This window comes from Podarcis erhardii, assembly GCF_964252035.2.
Source record: "Podarcis erhardii genome assembly, chromosome: 1".
NCBI lineage: Eukaryota > Metazoa > Chordata > Lepidosauria > Squamata > Lacertidae > Podarcis > Podarcis erhardii.
This window is the reverse complement of record NC_138497.1, coordinates 59390197-59408463: the sequence shown is the minus strand read 5'-3', so window position 1 is coordinate 59408463 and position 18267 is coordinate 59390197. Positions and strand designations below refer to the sequence as shown.

Sequence of the window (18267 nt, the reverse complement as noted above, 5' to 3'; positions counted from 1 at the left end):
TCAACAACATGCCATTGAAATGATAAAAAGCAAGTTAGCCAGCTCATGGCCAGTGAACAAGCTGTTTTGGAGATATAGGGTCAAACTTGCATGATAGGAAAAATTCTTGGATTAGAGACTCTTTAAAAAGATGCTGGGCATTTCATGTGCTTGGCAGTCTCAGAGTACCACATCAGACTTTCTGTCTATTTAATATAGTGCTGTCTCTGTGCCTGGCATCTCCATCAAAGGTTGTATACTTACATCGCCTGATCCTTTTAACTGGAAATGCCAAGACTTGAACCTGGGACCTTCTGCAAATGAACCTGAGACCTTATGCATGCAAATCATTTGCTCTCCTGCTAAGGTATGACCCCACCTCAGTTAGAGAGTTGAGTTAACTGCATGTTTTCAAACCCTCAATCAAACATAATTTTAAAGCGTGGTTGGGCAGCTTGTGCAAATCAGGTGAAACTTATTTACAAATGTCACTGAACATTAATTGAAAGTCGTTCAAAACTTACAAAGCCACTTTTTTAAAAAAACCAAAAACCTCTGAGCCACACCTTAATTACCTTCATGTTTTCTGATGCAATTCCATTTTTGTCTTTCATTTCTGGAACAGTCTACTATCAGAGAGGAGTACTAGGGCAGAAAGCAAACTTGCCCTTTCTGAAAAATGTATTACACTCACTTGTTAACAGGTAAGACAACTGCTCCATTGTAATATCTTCAATGACTGCAAGTTTATGTATGTTTTTGTTGAAGGGGATGGGGAGGTTAAAGTCAGTTTCATAATTTCTATGTACATTTTATCAATAGGAATGTCTTTTAATATTAACATCACCTGAAAATATTGATGGCTACACACAGTTAACTTCCATATGTAAAATCACAATTCATTTACTGGTAAAATTATACTAACAACATGCTTTAGTACAAAATTGTTCTTTGAAGATGAAAGGTTCAGTTGACATCATTGGAAGTTCCAAGTGTCAGTTGAATGAAAGAAATGCATTAGAACAACATAATATAGATAAGAGCCTAACACCATGAACTGGAGAGCTCTGTCTGAAGAAAGAAGATACTGGATTTGAAACAGTTTTTGCAGGGTTTCTTAGGCAAATGATTATTTTGCTGTACTGTTTTATTTTAATCCAGATAGCAAAACGAGTTTGGTTGGAAAATGAAGGAAACTGAATTACAGATCATGGACGTGATTAACTGTTTGGGCTAGTAGGAATGGCTTGTTGTATATTTACGTTCTCTACAAAAGCACCTTTAAAACTAACATACTGTAGTCCTCTTTTAAAACTGGTATAATTAAGCACAAGGTTATTTAGTCGTATGGCTATTCAGATGACACCCAGATTATTTTAGTAGAACTAATCAATGCTCTGTGAAAAATAGATATAATTAAATACCAAGGGCCTTTTTCTTTAAATGTAAGGAATTGCTAAAGTCCTTGGATTACTGTTTTTCTTTTCTGAATCATGCTGCCGCATGGCTATCTCCCTGGTAAAGATAGCAGGCTTACTCCTAAACTTGAATAACAGTGACCATATTTTGAAAAGAAAAACACTTCTGCCCCTTTAAAGAACTTTGAACGAAGACAACATTCAGCAAAGCAGGATTTTTTCCTCTGGCTACTATGAGAAGGAGCTTCTTTCTGGCAGATCCACCATACAGTTAAAGCACAACAAATGCACATTTAAAGCACATGACTTTGTGCTTTAAATTAAATTAAATTAAATTAAATTAAAAATACTCTGTGGGGAAAGTTACAATTCCCAGGATTCTTTAAATGTGCATTAAATGTGTTGGTGCATATTTTATGTCAGAACTTTTCAAGGGATGTCTGTGGTGATCCCAAACTATGGGAAACAATTGTGTTAGCCTTTTCTGGGCACGCACTCTTGCTATTAAATGGCAATCCCTGAGGCTGTGGGGTGGGGAGGAAATCTTGTCTTGAAGTGACTCTGCAGCTATGAAACCGACTTTATATATGCAAAAAACCCTGCCTGAGTGGTCTATGAAATCCTGTGCAATACATATGTATAAACATTGTAATGTAGTTTAAGTAACCCAAGATGCTCTAACAAAATATAGTCAGCAATATAAGCAAGGATTTAGAGAAACAGCAAGGAATAAAATCTCATTTTGCTTTGAAAAAGCTGAAGGTAGAAATAAAACATCTGGAATGGAAGAGAAATGGTTTGGAATGTGTTGAATCTTTTAAAAGCTAAAGTGACTTTCTACACCACCTCTGTATGTAATTCCTCTCACTTTTGGCAGGTTTTCAGAATTCAAAATGTTGGTAGTTTAGGATTTCATGACTATTTCCACGGTGGCAAATTCAATCTCCCTTCTAGGTGTACTTAATAACCTATGGCATATAGAATTAGGAGTGGAATCTGTGATAAAATTGATTTAGCCATTCAATATGGAACACCTGAGATGTACCTGACAAATTTGGGGGTAGTTACAGTGCTTTGCACTCCACCGATAACCACAAATACACACAGAAGTATCTTATTTCAAACCTACGTGGCAAAAGAGGTTTTTGGGGAAAAAAAGAACAGGTGTTTATCTAGGGCAGATGAACACCCTCCAGATGTTGCGGAACTAAAACTCCCTTCCATCCTAGCCAGCATGGCCAATGGTTAGGGTCAATGAGACTGCACTTCAACAGCATTTAGAGAATCAAAGGTTTCCTGTGTCTGATCCAGGGGAGAGGTCTTATTCCATTTCTGTGTGCAAAGTCAGCCAGAGGGCTTGACAGACAGCTATCTTGAGAATTTTAATAAGGAATCCCGCATTTAAAAAAATGCCAAAGATAACAGGATATGGGTGAAGGGAAATATTACAAGTCCCATGTGATAAGTGCAAAACATGCAAACACCAAACAACAGTTTTAAAGCAGTTCACCGCCTGCAAAAAAAAGATAGCCTTGTCATTTCATTTAAATACTGCACTTTTTCAGATAGCATATCTTGCATTAGAAATACAGTTGTACCTTGGATCCCAAACACCTTGCAAATAGAACGTTTTGGCTCCCAAACCCTGTAACCCAGGAAGTGATTGTTCTGGTTTGCGAACATTCTTTGGAACCCGAACATCCGATGTGGCTTCCACGGCTTCTGATTGGCTGCAGGAGCTTCCTGCAGCCAATCAGAAGCCACACCTTGGTTTCTGAACTTTTTGGAAGTTGAACGGACTTCTGGAATGGATTTTGTTCGACTTCCGAGGTACCACTGTACTGGAAATAAAAACTGATATTATGGACACTTCCATGTGTGACTTTACAAACTTTCACAGGATGAGAAAGAAAGATTGGGATGATGAGGGTAAAATCAAAGTACCGCTGGGGCATGTGTTATGCAAAGGACTAAGGGCACCATCAGACTCTCACAGTTTTGCAGAAGGGATTCAAGTGCATCAGCAGAACATTTGGCATGCACAGTTGCAAGTGGAGTAAAGGGTGCTGTTGTCCTAGAGCAAGAAACCCACTTTTAAAAAAGATTTGACATTTTGTGGTTTGGAAAGTGGCAGAGAAATCCAACGGAAGTGTGTGGATGAATGAGCGGCTAACAAGAAGACGTATAAACGCTCTGCAAGCAAATCACGATGAATGCAGGGCAAATGCCTATTGTCATATAACCATCCCACAAACAAATCAGAACAAATGCTCAATAAAGACTGGCTATAATCTAGTAAACTTTGTGCAAGCAAATCAGGATGAATGAACAGGCCGTCTAGAGGGGCCCTATCGCTTGCAAACTGCTAGAAATAGCTATAAATGTGCTTGTGTCAGATTTTTAAATCAACTGATGACCATGCAGGAATCAGATTAAGGTTCTTCAATTATGTGTGTCTTCTGTGAAGGAAGCTCATTTTTTGCTCTCCGCCCAGCAGTTTTTCCGGACACATCCAGGAATGACTCCACCCACTCGTTCTGGGTGTGTGTGTGTGTGTGTGTGTGTGTGTCTATACATGTCAGTTTCACCACTGCTATTTCCATCTCCCCCTCCATTTCTGGTGAAACTGAAAAGGTCAGGGGAAATAATTGTCATTTTCATTGGCGCTTATTTTCTTCCTTATTCCCACTCCCCTTCCTCCACTTCCTGGGAATATTCCCTTATTAACTGAGTACAGTTGAAATCACCGATCCACCTCTTTCCCTTACCTCAGTTGTTGCTGCTCCAAAGAGAAGAGGTCTCTTCTTCTTTTTTGAAGTTTCGAAAAAGAACATGTACGTGCTCCTGCCCCAACACTCATAGTACTCTATATGCCTATGGTGGTCAGAGTTTGGGGCAAGTGTGACACAAGTTAAGTCTAAAGACTGCACACATAGATTTCTACCTGGTATCTTGGTGTGGCTTTGCCTCTTAAGCAGATGGCAGTGCTAGAGAGATAGTCGGGAGGGTTCACCAGACTGTGTGCAACAGCCAGTCCCCCCAGCCTTCCTCTTCCTCCTGTCCAGGAGCGCCAAACATTACTGCTGCATAGAATATGCAATGTGTAGTAGGTACAATCCAGCTAAAGTCAATCATCACTAAGTCCGATTTAATAGGAATTAAGTTAGTCTGGTGACTCACTCCCATCCCTTCACTTTCAAAGGGAAGGAGCAATGACTAATTTTTGCTGGAGCGTGCCCAGGATGTGCAAAATTGCTTGGGGCAATTTATTCCACACAGAGGCATTAAATGTTAAGCTCTGTGGTGTTGCTGTTGTACTATAACTGTGAATGCAACATCTTCAATCCAGTGTATAACTATGCACACATCGTCTCATGGCTTAAAGATAACTCTGGGCCGGGTTTTGGCTGGCAAGCGAATCTCCATGCTGACTTTGGGGGATACAAACTTTCTCTTTTACCAGGAAAACTGCTGGAGTGGAAATCCTCCCTCATAATAAAAATAATCAGTCCAAGTCTTCAAGTTTATTGCTCAGCCAATTGGCCATTACAAGAGAAACTGTTTCAATTAAATGTGCCACACAAGGTGGCTTTTCCAGCAGTTTATACCAAATTGGTGAAAAAGGTCCATGATATGCCACCACTTTTGATGCTCACACTCATTTTCGGAGATGTTTGAGGATCAGTGAAGCATTTTCTAATACTGTACTATTGAGAAGGATTAGCTTTTTAGTGCCCCCTTGTGTTTAAAATAATGCATCATATTTAGCTGTTGTTTAAGGCTCCACGAACTGGTAATAAGTAATACATCTGAGCATATATTTTGCTGAAAGGAGTTTATTTCATCTTGAAATGTTTGAGACAGATGATTCTCTTAAGAGCACATTCTATTATTTCTTATTTATATTCTTATTAAGAAAGAAAATAATCAAGGTGAACAGAATGTTTTCAAAGTAAATGGCAACAGAAAATCTGACCTGAAGTCTGAATACTTTAGAGCCCATTTCTATGACCTCTGAGTGCATGACACCCAAGCCATTTGAAGTCACTGTGTGTTAACATACACATTTTAAATCTCCTCTTGGTACTGTTTTCCTGATATGCATCACCCCTGTGCAAACTGCCATTAGGTTTTGGGGGGATGGGATTCGGGTACCCCTATTTGTTCCTCTATGGAACTAACAAAAGCTGTAGGGGGATGGCGACATTAGACTGGGAACATATTATGGAGAGAAAGAGTTAAATAACACCTCTGTGGCAGTGCCTTGATTAAATTGGCAGCCTCAGTGCCCTGGCACCTTTAAAGTAAAATTGACAACATCAGGGAAATCTAGTATGGGTCTTCCACATAATGTGTGGTTTGGCACTTAATGAAACAAGGTGAAGTGAAAAAAAATAAAATATTGGCAAGCAGACGGAGCTGTCAATCTCCAGTGGGTGGATGGATAGGACTCAGAAGGCCTCATATTTACCAGTACCCTCTCTAAATCAGGGGTAATCAACCTAGTGCTTCTAGATATCGTAGGAATACAACTCCCATCCGCCTCAGCTGAGGTGGCCAAAGGTCAGGGATGATGGGAGTTGTAGCCCAACAAATATCTGGAGGGTAGCACATTGGCTGTTCCTGCTCTAAGGGTAAAAGAGCAAGATTTTTCCTCCATGATCCTGCTCATTCAGAAGCCTTGCTCTAATGGGTTATCTTTGCCCTTGGAGAGCACGATGGTGGTGATCAGGGATTCAGCCTCCTTCTTGGTAGTGTCCTGATCGTGGAATACTCTCTCCAAAAATATTCTCTTTTGAATATCTGTCCAAGGTTTTAATTTGTTCACAATTTTTATGAAAGATGTTGATTTCTGATATTGCCACCCAGTTTATTTGAGACTGTGATTTTATAGAATGTAATTGTCAGGGCCACATTTTGGCACCTGAGGCGAACCACAAAATGGCATTTTCCCCCACCAGGGAAGAAGGGGTGAGTCAAAATCTACATCAGAAACATGGTGAGAATCAAGTCAACCTTACCTGATAACTGAAGTAGGTATCAAAGGTTGTTGTGGGGGAGAAAGGGCCTGCTCTGAATCAGGGGCATTGCCGAGGTGGCAGATATGGCTTCCAAGAAGAGCACCACAGCTATTGCTGTCACCGTAGTAGCAACAGATGCATTCTTTAGAGGTCAGATCTGCTGCCCTGTGGATCTTGCCCCCTGAGGCAGTTGCCTCACCTTGCCCCATGGGTGGGTCAGCCTCAGTAATTGCAGACTGCTGAAAGTTGTTTTTTTTTTAATAATGGAAAGGTGGAGTATAAGTATTATAGTCAGGCAAATTGATAGATGGGGCAGCTATTGTAAAGGATAGTATCTAAAGTCAAAATCTTGAGAGCCAGACTGCATAACCATTCAAATAATTATGTTTGTCTGTGAAAGAATTCTCCAAGACTTTCAAAGGAAGTCCTTTTTTTTTTTTTGCATACAATCAATATGGGGTGAGTTAAATTGGCACTATAGGGTCATAATTTATTTAATGAAATGACTGTGTTTCTGAATAAAGAAATATATATTTAACTTGATGACCAGAAGCTAGAATCAAGAGCTGAAAACCAGAAGGCTAAAATTCTAAAACTTTTTTAAAAAAATGAAAGTTGAGCTATATTAATTCTGAAGCAATTTATATGACACTCTGCAGACCAGTTCTACCAAATGTTTGCCACAAATTTTATATACTCCTGAGGCATCAAAAATGGATACATCGGGAAATGCAAAGTTCAGTAAAGTAGAAGAAGAAGAAGAGGAGTTTGGATTTGATATCCCGGCTTTCACTCCCTTTAAGGAGTCTCAAAGCGGCTAACATTCTCCTTTCCCTTCCTTCCCCACAACAAAGACTCTGTGAGGTGAGTGGGGCTGAGAGACTTCAAAGAAGTGTGACTGGCCCAAGGTCACCCAGCAGCTGCATGTGGAGGAGCGGAGACGCGAACCCAGTTCCCCAGATTATGAGGCTACCGCTCTTAACCACTACACCACATTGGCTCTCAAGTAGGCAGGTGCATCATTTGTAAGATAATCATGTGAAAGAATGTGAAAGCAGCTGGTGACTGAGTTGCAAGATTTCCATCCTTTCCTGAAGAAGATGTCATGGTTCATTTTCTCAAAGCACCTGAGTGTTTATGAATAAACCACATTGTGGCCTACACAGATCTGGTCCTACAGCTGGGGATATGTGGCACTCCAGTTACTACTGGTTCAGAGTTTCCATCATCCCTGATCATTAGCCATGGTCCAGCACCATCACTGCTTTGATGTTGGTCCTCTGATTGTGGCAGGGAATGAAAAGGGGTGTGTGACATGGGAAGAGCTTTGATCCACAGGATCTTGTTCCCCCAATGTTGAAAAAAATAAATCAATTCACTGAAACCAATGGGAAGGTAAATAAAACAGGACAACCAAGTACCAAAAAAAGGAAGGAGGAGAAGAAGTACCACAGATACAAACTTTCTGCCCTTGCCAACATGAGCCTGATGGGCTTAAAAAGTGGCAGCTTCTCTGCCATGGCAGCTTCTCTGCCATGGACTCTCCCTGCGACCATCTGACTTGCTCCGTATATGGCAGTCTTCTAGGATTGAATCACATCTATTAGCAGCATTTGCTTACAGAAGATTTTGCCTCCAGGCAGAGAGCAGTACTGTAACACGTAATAGTCAACTTTACATTTCTATTAAAAAAAAAATCCAAATATTTGATACCTCAGGAACAGTTTTTGTAATACCTTGCTGCACTTTTTGTAATGTGTTTTTTATTGAGGTCCAGATTGAGACACATGCCCTCACTGAGTCCTGGTGCACAAATAGTCCCTTCTGAGCTCACTGGAACAATGTAAGGAGAGAAGAGAGAGAGAGAAAATGTGGACATAAAATATGTATTGTGCTAGCAAATCAATAAAACACTAATAGCTGTTCCAATAACCTTTCTTGACTGTATCAATTTACTGCCAAGTAGTGCATCTGCATGAACTGTTCCTTGTTGGGGGGGGGAGGTATTAAATAAGCATCCGACTTCAGTGGTCCATGCTGTATCATCCCACATTGCCCCTTCATCCAGTGCTGTGGATTCATGCCAAAATCGGCACATATTGTTAGCACATTGTGCCTTGTTTGGGGGGGAAATGGAGGCTCTTACTCTGGTTCAAGAAGATAATGTGGGTACACAGGAAGCCGCCTATGTACACATACCTCTTGTTATATGCACTTTCTGGCTAGCAATCACAGATTTTGAGGGATATGTAGGGTCAGGTTGTGCTAAGAAGGGTTTCAACAATCCAGAGAGCAGCCCTTCGTTGGAGGTTTTTAGGCAGAGGTTGAATGGCCATCTGTCATGGATGCTTTAGTTGAGATCCTGCATTGCAGGGAGTTGGACCAGATGACTATCAAGATCCTTCGCAAATCTACAGTTTTATGATTCTACTATCCATTTCTGTATAAACTGAAAGTAAGTGTAAGTTTTGGGCAGGAGAGGGAGTGGCATTCTTTGAAAAATACACCGTAAGAAGGACGTTTATCAAACATGTACTAGTTTGGGAATTATATCCCCCCTACCCTTCTTACATGCACACCTTCTGCTTTACCATATCAGCTATCTAACTTTTGGATATAGAAATGCAAGAACAAGGGCATGAATGTGGGTGGCAGCTGCAGGAAATAGGATTGTTTTCACCTAATGAGCCAGTGCAGCTTAGGGTGGGATAAAGATTCTTCCCTGGAATCAAGGAGGGATCTAAGAGACTATGACTCAGTAGTGTCTAGAGCCACTGTGCTTCCTGTGGTTATTCCTGTGGTGGGTGGTTTTTATTATTATTATTTACCTTGGGCATGATTCTACTAAAAATCAGAAACCTTTTCTTTAGAATATTATCTAAACCACAGATTGCTGGGACTGATTACAACCTGTGAGTGTGACTCACAGAAAGGCTTTCTAAACCATCTTGCATCACAGTACTTACATTTAGGGCTTGCCCAATACATTTTGCCACCCGAGGATAAGGACAAGGTGCACTGCCTCCCCTCCCCGAGCAATTCCACATACACAAGCCAACTGGGCTGGGAACCGACACATCAGTAAAGGCTGCCTCAACTGCATCTTGAGAGCAGACTAATTTTGGGTAGGCAAACATATATCACCTTTAATGCTTTTGGGTCATCAGACTGAGAATATGCCTTTCTTCCTTCCTTTTCTTTCTTTCTTTCTTTCTTTCTTTCTTTCTTTCTTTCTTTCTTTCTTTCTTTCTTTCTTTCTTGATGCTAGGAGTATTGGTGCAATGTCAAGGGATAGCGCTTTGTCATGTAGTATGCACCGTCTCCAAACAGTCTCCAAAACCTTGTATGATGTCTGTAGCAGGGGTGAGGAACCTCAGGCCTGCTTTCCAAATGTGGCCCTCCAGGCCTCTCTAGCCAGCCCTTGGGGCTCTGTCCAGGCTGCCCACACAGATCACAATCCTTTTTTTAAAAAAATATATATATTTTATTAAAGTTTTTAAACATAAATGCAAAGATAGAAAACAGTATAACATATATCATAACATACTTTCGTAACTTCTTTGGACTCCCTCACATCTCCCGCTCCCATTTGCATCATTGTCAGTTATTGCCTGCAATTTATCATCTTGTTTACAATCTTGTGTCACATTCATTTAACTCTAATCTGTTAATTCTCCAATAGGTTTATAATTTTCCCTCAACTTACTTGTCATCTTAATTCCATCTAGTTTAGTGGTGCACAATTATTTATGATCTAGCATCCTTTCTTAACATTCAACCAAATTACAATTTTTTTTTAAATAAATCTTAAATTTCTTCCAGTCTTCTTCAACCCTCTCCTCTCCCAGGTCTCGGATTCTGCCAGTCATCTCGGCCAGTTCCATATAGTCCATCAGTTGCATCTGCCACTCTTCCAGTGTGGGTAGATCTTGAGTTTTCCAATTCTTAGCGATGAGTATCCTTGCTGCCGTTGTTGCATACATAAAAAATGTTCGGTCCTTCTTTAACACCTTCGGGCCAACAATACCCAGAAGGAAGGCCTCTGGTTTCTTGGTGAAGGTATACTTAAATACCTTTTTCAGCTCATTATATATCATTTCCCAGAAAGCCTTCACCCTAGGGCAAGTCCACCAGAGGTGAAAGAATGTACCTTCATTTTCTTTACATTTCCAACATTTATTATCAGACAAATGGTATATCTTGGCAAGTTTAACTGGGGTCATGTACCATCTATATATCATTTTCATTACATTTTCCTTCAAAGCATTACATGCAGTGAAGTTCAACCCAATGGTCCACAACCTTTCCCAGTCCTCAAACATAATGTTATGCCCAATATCCTGTGCCCACTTTATCATAGCCGATTTAACCATTTCATCTTGTGTGTTCCATTTTAACAGCAAGTTATACATTCTTGAAAGTACCTTAGTCTTAGGTTCTAACAGTTCTGTTTCCAACTTCGATTTCTCCACCTGGAACCCTAACTTTTTGTCATTTTTAAAAACTTCTTTAATCTGAGCGTAGTGTAACCAGTCTCGCACTTCATCCTTCATTTTCTCCAAACTCTGCAATTTCCAATTGTCTCCATCTTTTTCTAATATTTCCCAATATTTTGGCCATTTGGCCTCCATATTGGGTCTTTTTCGGGCCTTAGCTTCCAGAGGTGAAAGCCACCTTGGAGTTTTGTTTTCCAATAAGTCTTTGTATTTTGTCCAGACATTAAACACTGCTTTCCTGACAATATGGTTCTTAAAGGCCTTATTGATCTTAACCTTGTCATACCATAAGTATGCATGCCAACCAAAAGCATTGTTAAAACCTTCCAGGTCCAGTACGTCAGTGTCTTCGAGAAGTAGCCAGTCTTTTAGCCAGCAGAAAGCTGCGGCTTCATAGTACAACTTTAGGTCTGGCAGGGCAAAGCCCCCTCTTTCTTTCACATCAGTTAATATCTTAAACTTGATTCTGGGCTTTTTGCCCTGCTAGACAAATCTGGAGATATCTCTCTGCCACTTCCGGAAGCACTCCGTCTTGTCCACAATCTGTAGTGTTTGAAACAAAAACAACATTTTTGGCAATACATTCATCTTAATAGCAGGAATTCGGCCTAGCAAAGAAAGTTTTAATTTTGTCCAACTGTCCAAGTCTCTTTTGATTTCAGACCAACATTTTTCATAATTATCCTTAAATAGACTCAGATTTTTTGCTGTTATGTTTACCCCTAGGTACTTTACTTTTTTAACCACAATTAGTTCTGTCTCTCTCTGAAACCGTTCTGACTCTGTATCTGTCAGATTTTTTCCCAGCACCTTAGTTTTCTGTTTGTTTAATTTAAATCCCGCCACCCGACCAAAGTCTTGAATCAATTGTAATACTCTTTTTGTGCTAGATTCTGGCTCCTGCAGGGTCAAAACCATCTTGCATCACAGTACTTACATTTAGGGCTTGCCCAATACATTTTGCCACCCGAGGATAAGGACAAGGTGCACTGCCTCCCCTCCCCGAGCAATTCCACATACACAAGCCAACTGGGCTGGGAACTGACACATCAGTAAAGGCTGCCTCAACTGCATCTTGAGAGCAGACTAATTTTGGGTAGGCAAACATATATCACCTTTAATGCTTTTGGGTCATCAGACTGAGAATATGCCTTTCTTCCTTCCTTTTCTTTCTTTCTTTCTTTCTTTCTTTCTTTCTTTCTTTCTTTCTTTCTTTCTTGATGCTAGGAGTATTGGTGCAATGTCAAGGGATAGCGCTTTGTCATGTAGTATGCACCGTCTCCAAACAGTCTCCAAAACCTTGTATGATGTCTGTAGCAGGGGTGAGGAACCTCAGGCCTGCTTTCCAAATGTGGCCCTCCAGGCCTCTCTAGCCAGCCCTTGGGGCTCTGTCCAGGCTGCCCACACAGATCACAATCCTTACTTATCCTGCTAAGTGCCCACCTCCTCTAATTTTACCTAGCTGGAATGAGTCCTTGAACTGGGATAATACTTGTTGCTTGCCTGGGTGGAGGAGTGTGGTGTGTGTCTGGCCTCATCTGCTTTTGCCATGCTCACCATTGATGTGTGGCTCCAGGAAGGTTGCCCATGAGGGAACATGCCCCTTGGACTCCAGAAAGTCTCCCATCCTAGGTCTGTGGCTTATATTCTCAATCTATCAGTAATATATTGCTGTATGGCTGGCTCAAGATGCTGGCTCAAGTCAGACACCTTTAAACCATGGTTTAAAGGAAGCTAAACTATGGTTTAGTGTGAGGTCTGAATGAAAAAAACATTGTTTGTGATCCATCAGCAGACCAGAATACAAAACCAGAAGATAGTTTGGTGTGCTGTCTGAATTAACAGACCATCACTTTGCCTAGATGGAAGGTAAAAGGAGGCAGGCTACTCTAAAACATGGTGCGTCTATAGCTAAAATTATGGCTTAGGTTCTAAACTCCTGTCGGCACAAAAAACCTTGGTAGAACAGAACCATTTTGTGGAACTAGCCTGATATATAATAAATAGGTGAAGCACTTTCCAGAATGAATGAGTTTGATTTTGTGTCATACAAAGTTCAGTGTCAATTAAGTGCCTTTTTCAGAAACAATTATAATAATACTTGCCCCTTCTTGTACCTGTAGTGTTGTTTTCCAGAACTCTTGTTGGAATGTTATCAGCATTTCACATTGTACCCATTAATCCAGAACACTGATGTTCTTTTTAGTGGTGTTGGGTTTATTACTCATTTTTGCCCATAAAACAAATCTTACACTGCAAATGAAATGTTTCAAAGGCAGTTTTAAAACAATGTAATTATCAAAAAGCCTGTGTCAGAAAAGCAGAAAGGGAGTGATTTGGAAGGACTAGATTTCTTATAAAGACACATGTTCTGGTGATTTACACAACTCTTTCTTTTGCAGTACTATAGATGCAGTGTGTCTACTTGGAAGATTCATTTTCTTCTAAAACATCCTACAGCTGTTATATATTAGGCTGGGAAATGAATTAAATTTGTTTATATATTTCTTCATAAGTCTATTGTGCATAGACCCTCCATGGTTTTTTAAAAAGAGTACTCCAGAAATATACCAAACCATGCTATGCTATACAATGTCATTTCATTTTCTAACCCTTTTAGGTGGTTATTTATGGTAAGCACCAGCCATCTATGAATAACATGATTCAGTACAATAACCAGTCTAGACCCTTAGAATGTTCAGAACAGTTTATATAGGACTTCCAGCAGTCTGCTGTTAAGGCTGGTTCACAGTTCTCCAACTTTACCCATGCTGTAAGGATTGGGGACTCCTTTATGATACTCTGTGGTGTCCTGTGTGACTGGAAAGGACAATTCTGCTTCTTGCAAGTGAGCCTGATTTTTGCTAATTCGCCCTCTTTGTGGTAGTCCCCTGTGCTTTTTCTGGAAGATCTCCTAATCTTCTGAAGCAGATTTTCAGAAGTGCGCCATGGGAAGGGGTCAATCTTTTTCTGTGAGAAGAATACTGATCATGGAACTTAGGAACTGCACACAATTTCCCCATAGGACAGGGGCAGGCACCCTTTTTTTCTCTTATGGGCTGCATTCCCTAGGAGGTAATCCGACAGGGGGCACAAACTAGAGGTGGAGTCCAAGCCAAAAGTGGGCCATCGCCTTCTCTTTCTTTCCCCACCTCCTACCCACTTCTCTCTTTTAGTTACCTAATTTTCCCCCTCTGTCACCCATATGAAATTGGAAAAGGGCAACATGAAGGCCACAGGTTGCCCACCAAGTCACAGAATGTAGGCACTGCAGTTAGTTTCTGTGACGTTTTGCTTTGCCAGTGCAATTATTTTTTTGAAAGTTATTAAGATCTAAAAAAAAACTTATGAACTTTTTAACCATATCAAAATAATATGAAATATCCTTCCCAAAATATTTTTATCTACTGAACATCATATTGCACCTGCTGTGCCTCTTCATCAAGCATGGAGTTAGGACAAAGGTCATTCATTCTCTTTGGTACAGAGGTCATGATTTTGCCTCCGCTCACATATGAAGGAGTAAAATGCAGCAACACTAGGCTTCAATTTATCACAAATCTAGAACATCACATACTGTACTGTGGCTCTAATAAAGTAAATAATGTGCATTTTTCAAAGTTATCTAAATCCATATTTGCACAGTGAACCATAAAAGTTACAATGAACTGAATAATGGGTATTAAAAATAAACCCAAGCTCATTTTACTTTTTTGCTAAGTCTTTGAGGATTACATTTTGTTCGAAAAAGCCCATATTTTAAAATGACCATGATTTATATATTTATAGGAACAGTCTTTTATATGCAATCATGTCAACTATCAAATTCCTTTTGAAAAAGATTGTTTTAAATACCACTGTGAACATGAAAGCAAAGTGAATCAAACTTAAAAGTGAACGTAAGACCACTCAAGACCTTTCTTTCAAAATAGAATTAACAGTGCCAGCAGTGGCAATCGGAAATTTATGCCAAGTCTTTCTAATGCTAATTATGATAGCAGCTTCTAACGGCCCCTGCTTTGGCCCATTTCTCACAGTGGTGGTAAACCTGTGCCTCAGCTGAACCACCTATTTTTCCAAGGAGATTCAAGACAGCCAACAGAGAGTAATGAAAGCGGGGGGGGGGGGGGACCAAGCGGAATCACTAAAATGGATATTCAGTACATACTGAAATCAATAAATTAACAATATCCAATGCCAGCACCACAACAGTAACAGAGAACTAAGACCGTGAAAGATGACTTAATGAATGGAAGGACTTTCTTAAAAGATCCAGGCCTTCACCAACCACCTAAAGCAGTATATTTATGAGGCCTGACAGACTTCACTCAGCAAGGTTAGGTGCCATAGCAGAAAATGGCCCACCCAATTTGACACCATCCTCACTTCACCAAGGTGAGGGATTTGAAGCAGAGCCCCCCAATGATGATTCAGGTGGGTGAGGTGGGGAGGGACAAATTGGACAGGGCGATTTCTGAGGTACCCAGTTCCCGTGCTTTAAAGGTTAAGACTAGTACCTCGAGTTGAACCCCAAAACTGATTGGTAGCCAGTGCAAGTTTCATAGAACCAGCACAATAAAATCAGAACACTCAGTTCCCACCAGCACTCTGGCTGTCACGTATGGGGAAGGAATGTGAAGGGGAAAGGTAAAGGAGAAGAATGAAACTATGCTAGTAGTAATACTATACATGGTATACTTTAAGATGTAGTAACAGCAGAACATCCTTGTTCTAAGGCTAAGACAAAGCAAGGGTTTCCCCTTACAGTTCAAATACGATCACGTTTGCATGATGTTTGGTAGCTTTTCTTAATTGTGTGATACGATTTGCTTTGAAATCTACACAGTTGTGGCATCTGTAGAAACTGGAGAGGCGAAAGGAACTAAAATATTCTTAAGTAGAAAGATCTACTCTGTGGCAGCCCAAATAATTAAGAAATGCCCTGGAAATGTTAAGGCTTGTAGTTCATTGCGAAATTTAAAAAAATTGAGCAAGACCATTGGTCTTTTAGACCGCTGATATGTGGCTAAGAAAGAAAAATTTCCAGAGTGCAGTTAGACATACTAAACACTCTATTACACCATAGTTGCCTTACTCCAGCTGTAGCCAATTGTCATCCATGGACAGGATGTTTATGGGGGTTGACATCAACCTGTGGTGTTTTCACTTTCTTCTCTGGACATCTTTTTATGCCACTCTGCTTACCTGCAGACGATTACATCACATGCAGTTTCAAAATGCTAGTTCTGAATTACTATAAGAGAAGCACACTTTAAAACTTGCTTGTTTGGCTTCTGTACTGCTGGTAGAAACTACTTTAGATCTCTCCAAACGCTTTTTGAATGCCCTGATTTCCAAGCAGATGGATCCCTGGCAAGAGGACCACTGGAGGTTTATATCCTGGCCAGCAATGCCTCGCTGCATCACATGACACTGTGTTAGCAAATCCTGTGTGTGAGAACGTTTCTAACATTCTGGCTAGATCTTGAGCTCAAGAACTGCTAATGTGTTTATAAATAATAAGACCTCCTGCAAAGTGGCTCAGCTATTTATGAAAACTGATACGGTTGAGAAAATAATCAAACTTGGGCTAGATAGAGGATTAAATAAACACAATGACATGGGCAGGGGAGAGAGGGGGTGAAGACAGAAAGAATTTACATTTCATCGAAATGCACAGTCATTAAAAAAAAAATCAATATTGATAAATAAATGATCTATTTCCAAGTGGCATTTCACTTTGCAGATACCAAGATGAACCCTCTTAACAAGACCTCTTAATTATCTTTCACCCAACAGTCCTTAGTGGCAGCATGCACACAGGATCTCTCCGTTCCCTTCACTTGGGAAGGATGTGGTCTCAAAGCCCACCTCTTTCCCCTCCTGGGCTAGAAGCCTGTGGTCTCCAGTAGCTGCCTGTTCTCCTGCAGCCTGCTGGCAAAGTATGTTAGTGACCTTTAAAGAGGAATCCTCCCTGCACATGTCAGCTGCTGCTATCATTCAGGGGCACTGTTGCTCAAATGCCCAAGGTCAGTTCCCCCCTGCAAACTGCTTTGTTTAAGGTAGACTTGGCTGAATTTATTATATTTATCTGTGGATGTCACTCGCCAAGTTTTATGGATACACAAGAAGGCGCCATCAACCTTCCTTTAATGTTCTTGCAGCCAAGCTCGGGTGGGGGAGTCTCTTCTTGGCATCCGCAGAAGAGCCTTTCATATTTCAGTTAGAAATTAGCAATTCCCTGCAGTGAGGGAAAAGAATGAAGAAAACCAGGTCTGTGCTTAGGACACATATTTGAGATAGGTACAGACCGGGATGCCAGTGTGGAGCGGTAAAGAAACAGACATGGTCTGGGGTTCAACACAAACACACACAACAGCACCATAAAGTTCACCGGCTCATCTTGGGCAAGCCACCGTCTCTCAATCTAATCTACCTCACAGATCTGTTGTGATGGCATAACAGTGTAGAAAAAGACAGCATCCTTTATTCCCAGTTGAAGCTGAGAGTCTGTTTCAGTCATTTTAAACTGGGTTTGGATGCAAGTCTACTCCCTTTATGAAACACACTATCCAAACAGTATTAAGATTCAGGTCCCTCATTTTGATTGTGAAAGCTGCACCCCAACAAAGCACTATGTAGAGACACAGTACAGGTCTCTACACAGCCATTTGCTATTTTTTATATACAACTATTTGATTCTTTTTATTGCTTTGATAAAGTGAGGTAAAACCCATATTTGCCACACTCAACTCCTTGGAGGAAGGACAAAACGCAAATGTGCAATGTAAGACTATTCAGTGGAATATTGCTCAGCTTGTGGCAAAAGCAATATGGATTTTGAATTAGTTGAATGCTTGGTTTAAAAGCTCTTGCAGCATTCCTGCTCCATAGGCAAGTGTCTCTAGACTGTCAGCAGTTTGCAGGAGGGATTCAAGTACATACCGGAAATTTGGGCTTATGGAATTAGATTTATTGCCCCAGTGTAACAAATCAACTTTTTTTTTAAAGGGGGCTGATTGCAGTTTGGAAAGTGACAGGGAAATGAAAAATAAAAGTGTGGGATGAACAAATGAAGAATGGGAAGATGTCTAAATACCCTGCTAGGTGCAAGCACACAAATTAGGATGAATACAGAATAAACACTCACTGTTATGTAACCACTCACCCCGATAAACAAATAAGAATGACTACTCAGTAAAAAAAAAAAGAAAAAAAAAAGACCGGACATAGTCTGACAACCAAGTAAATTTTGTGCAAAAAAATAATAATCAGGATGAATGCTGAATAAGCAGGTCATCTGGAGGAGCCGTAAATTGATAATATTTCCCACACTGCCTTATAATGTCTTGT

At 40.4% G+C, this 18267-nt stretch overlaps 1 protein-coding gene and 1 long non-coding RNA gene across 2 annotated transcripts in view; one reads left to right on the top strand and one right to left on the bottom strand.

Annotated features, from left to right (window-relative positions):
* Nucleotides 1-587: 587 nt before the first annotated feature.
* Nucleotides 588-18267, top strand: part of ANO1 (anoctamin 1) — a 144754-nt gene continuing 127074 nt past the window's right edge. The window contains exon 1 of the mRNA XM_081834481.1: nt 588-683. Within this exon, the coding sequence (XP_081690607.1) occupies nt 659-683 (25 nt within the window). The 5' untranslated portion in view covers nt 588-658. The remainder of the gene's footprint in view (nt 684-18267) is intronic.
* LOC309327604 lies at nt 643-4540 on the bottom strand. Its single transcript, XR_014150591.1, has 2 exons — nt 4166-4540; nt 643-4023 (listed from the first exon to the last, which is right to left on the bottom strand). It is a non-coding gene; the product is annotated as an uncharacterized lncRNA (long non-coding RNA).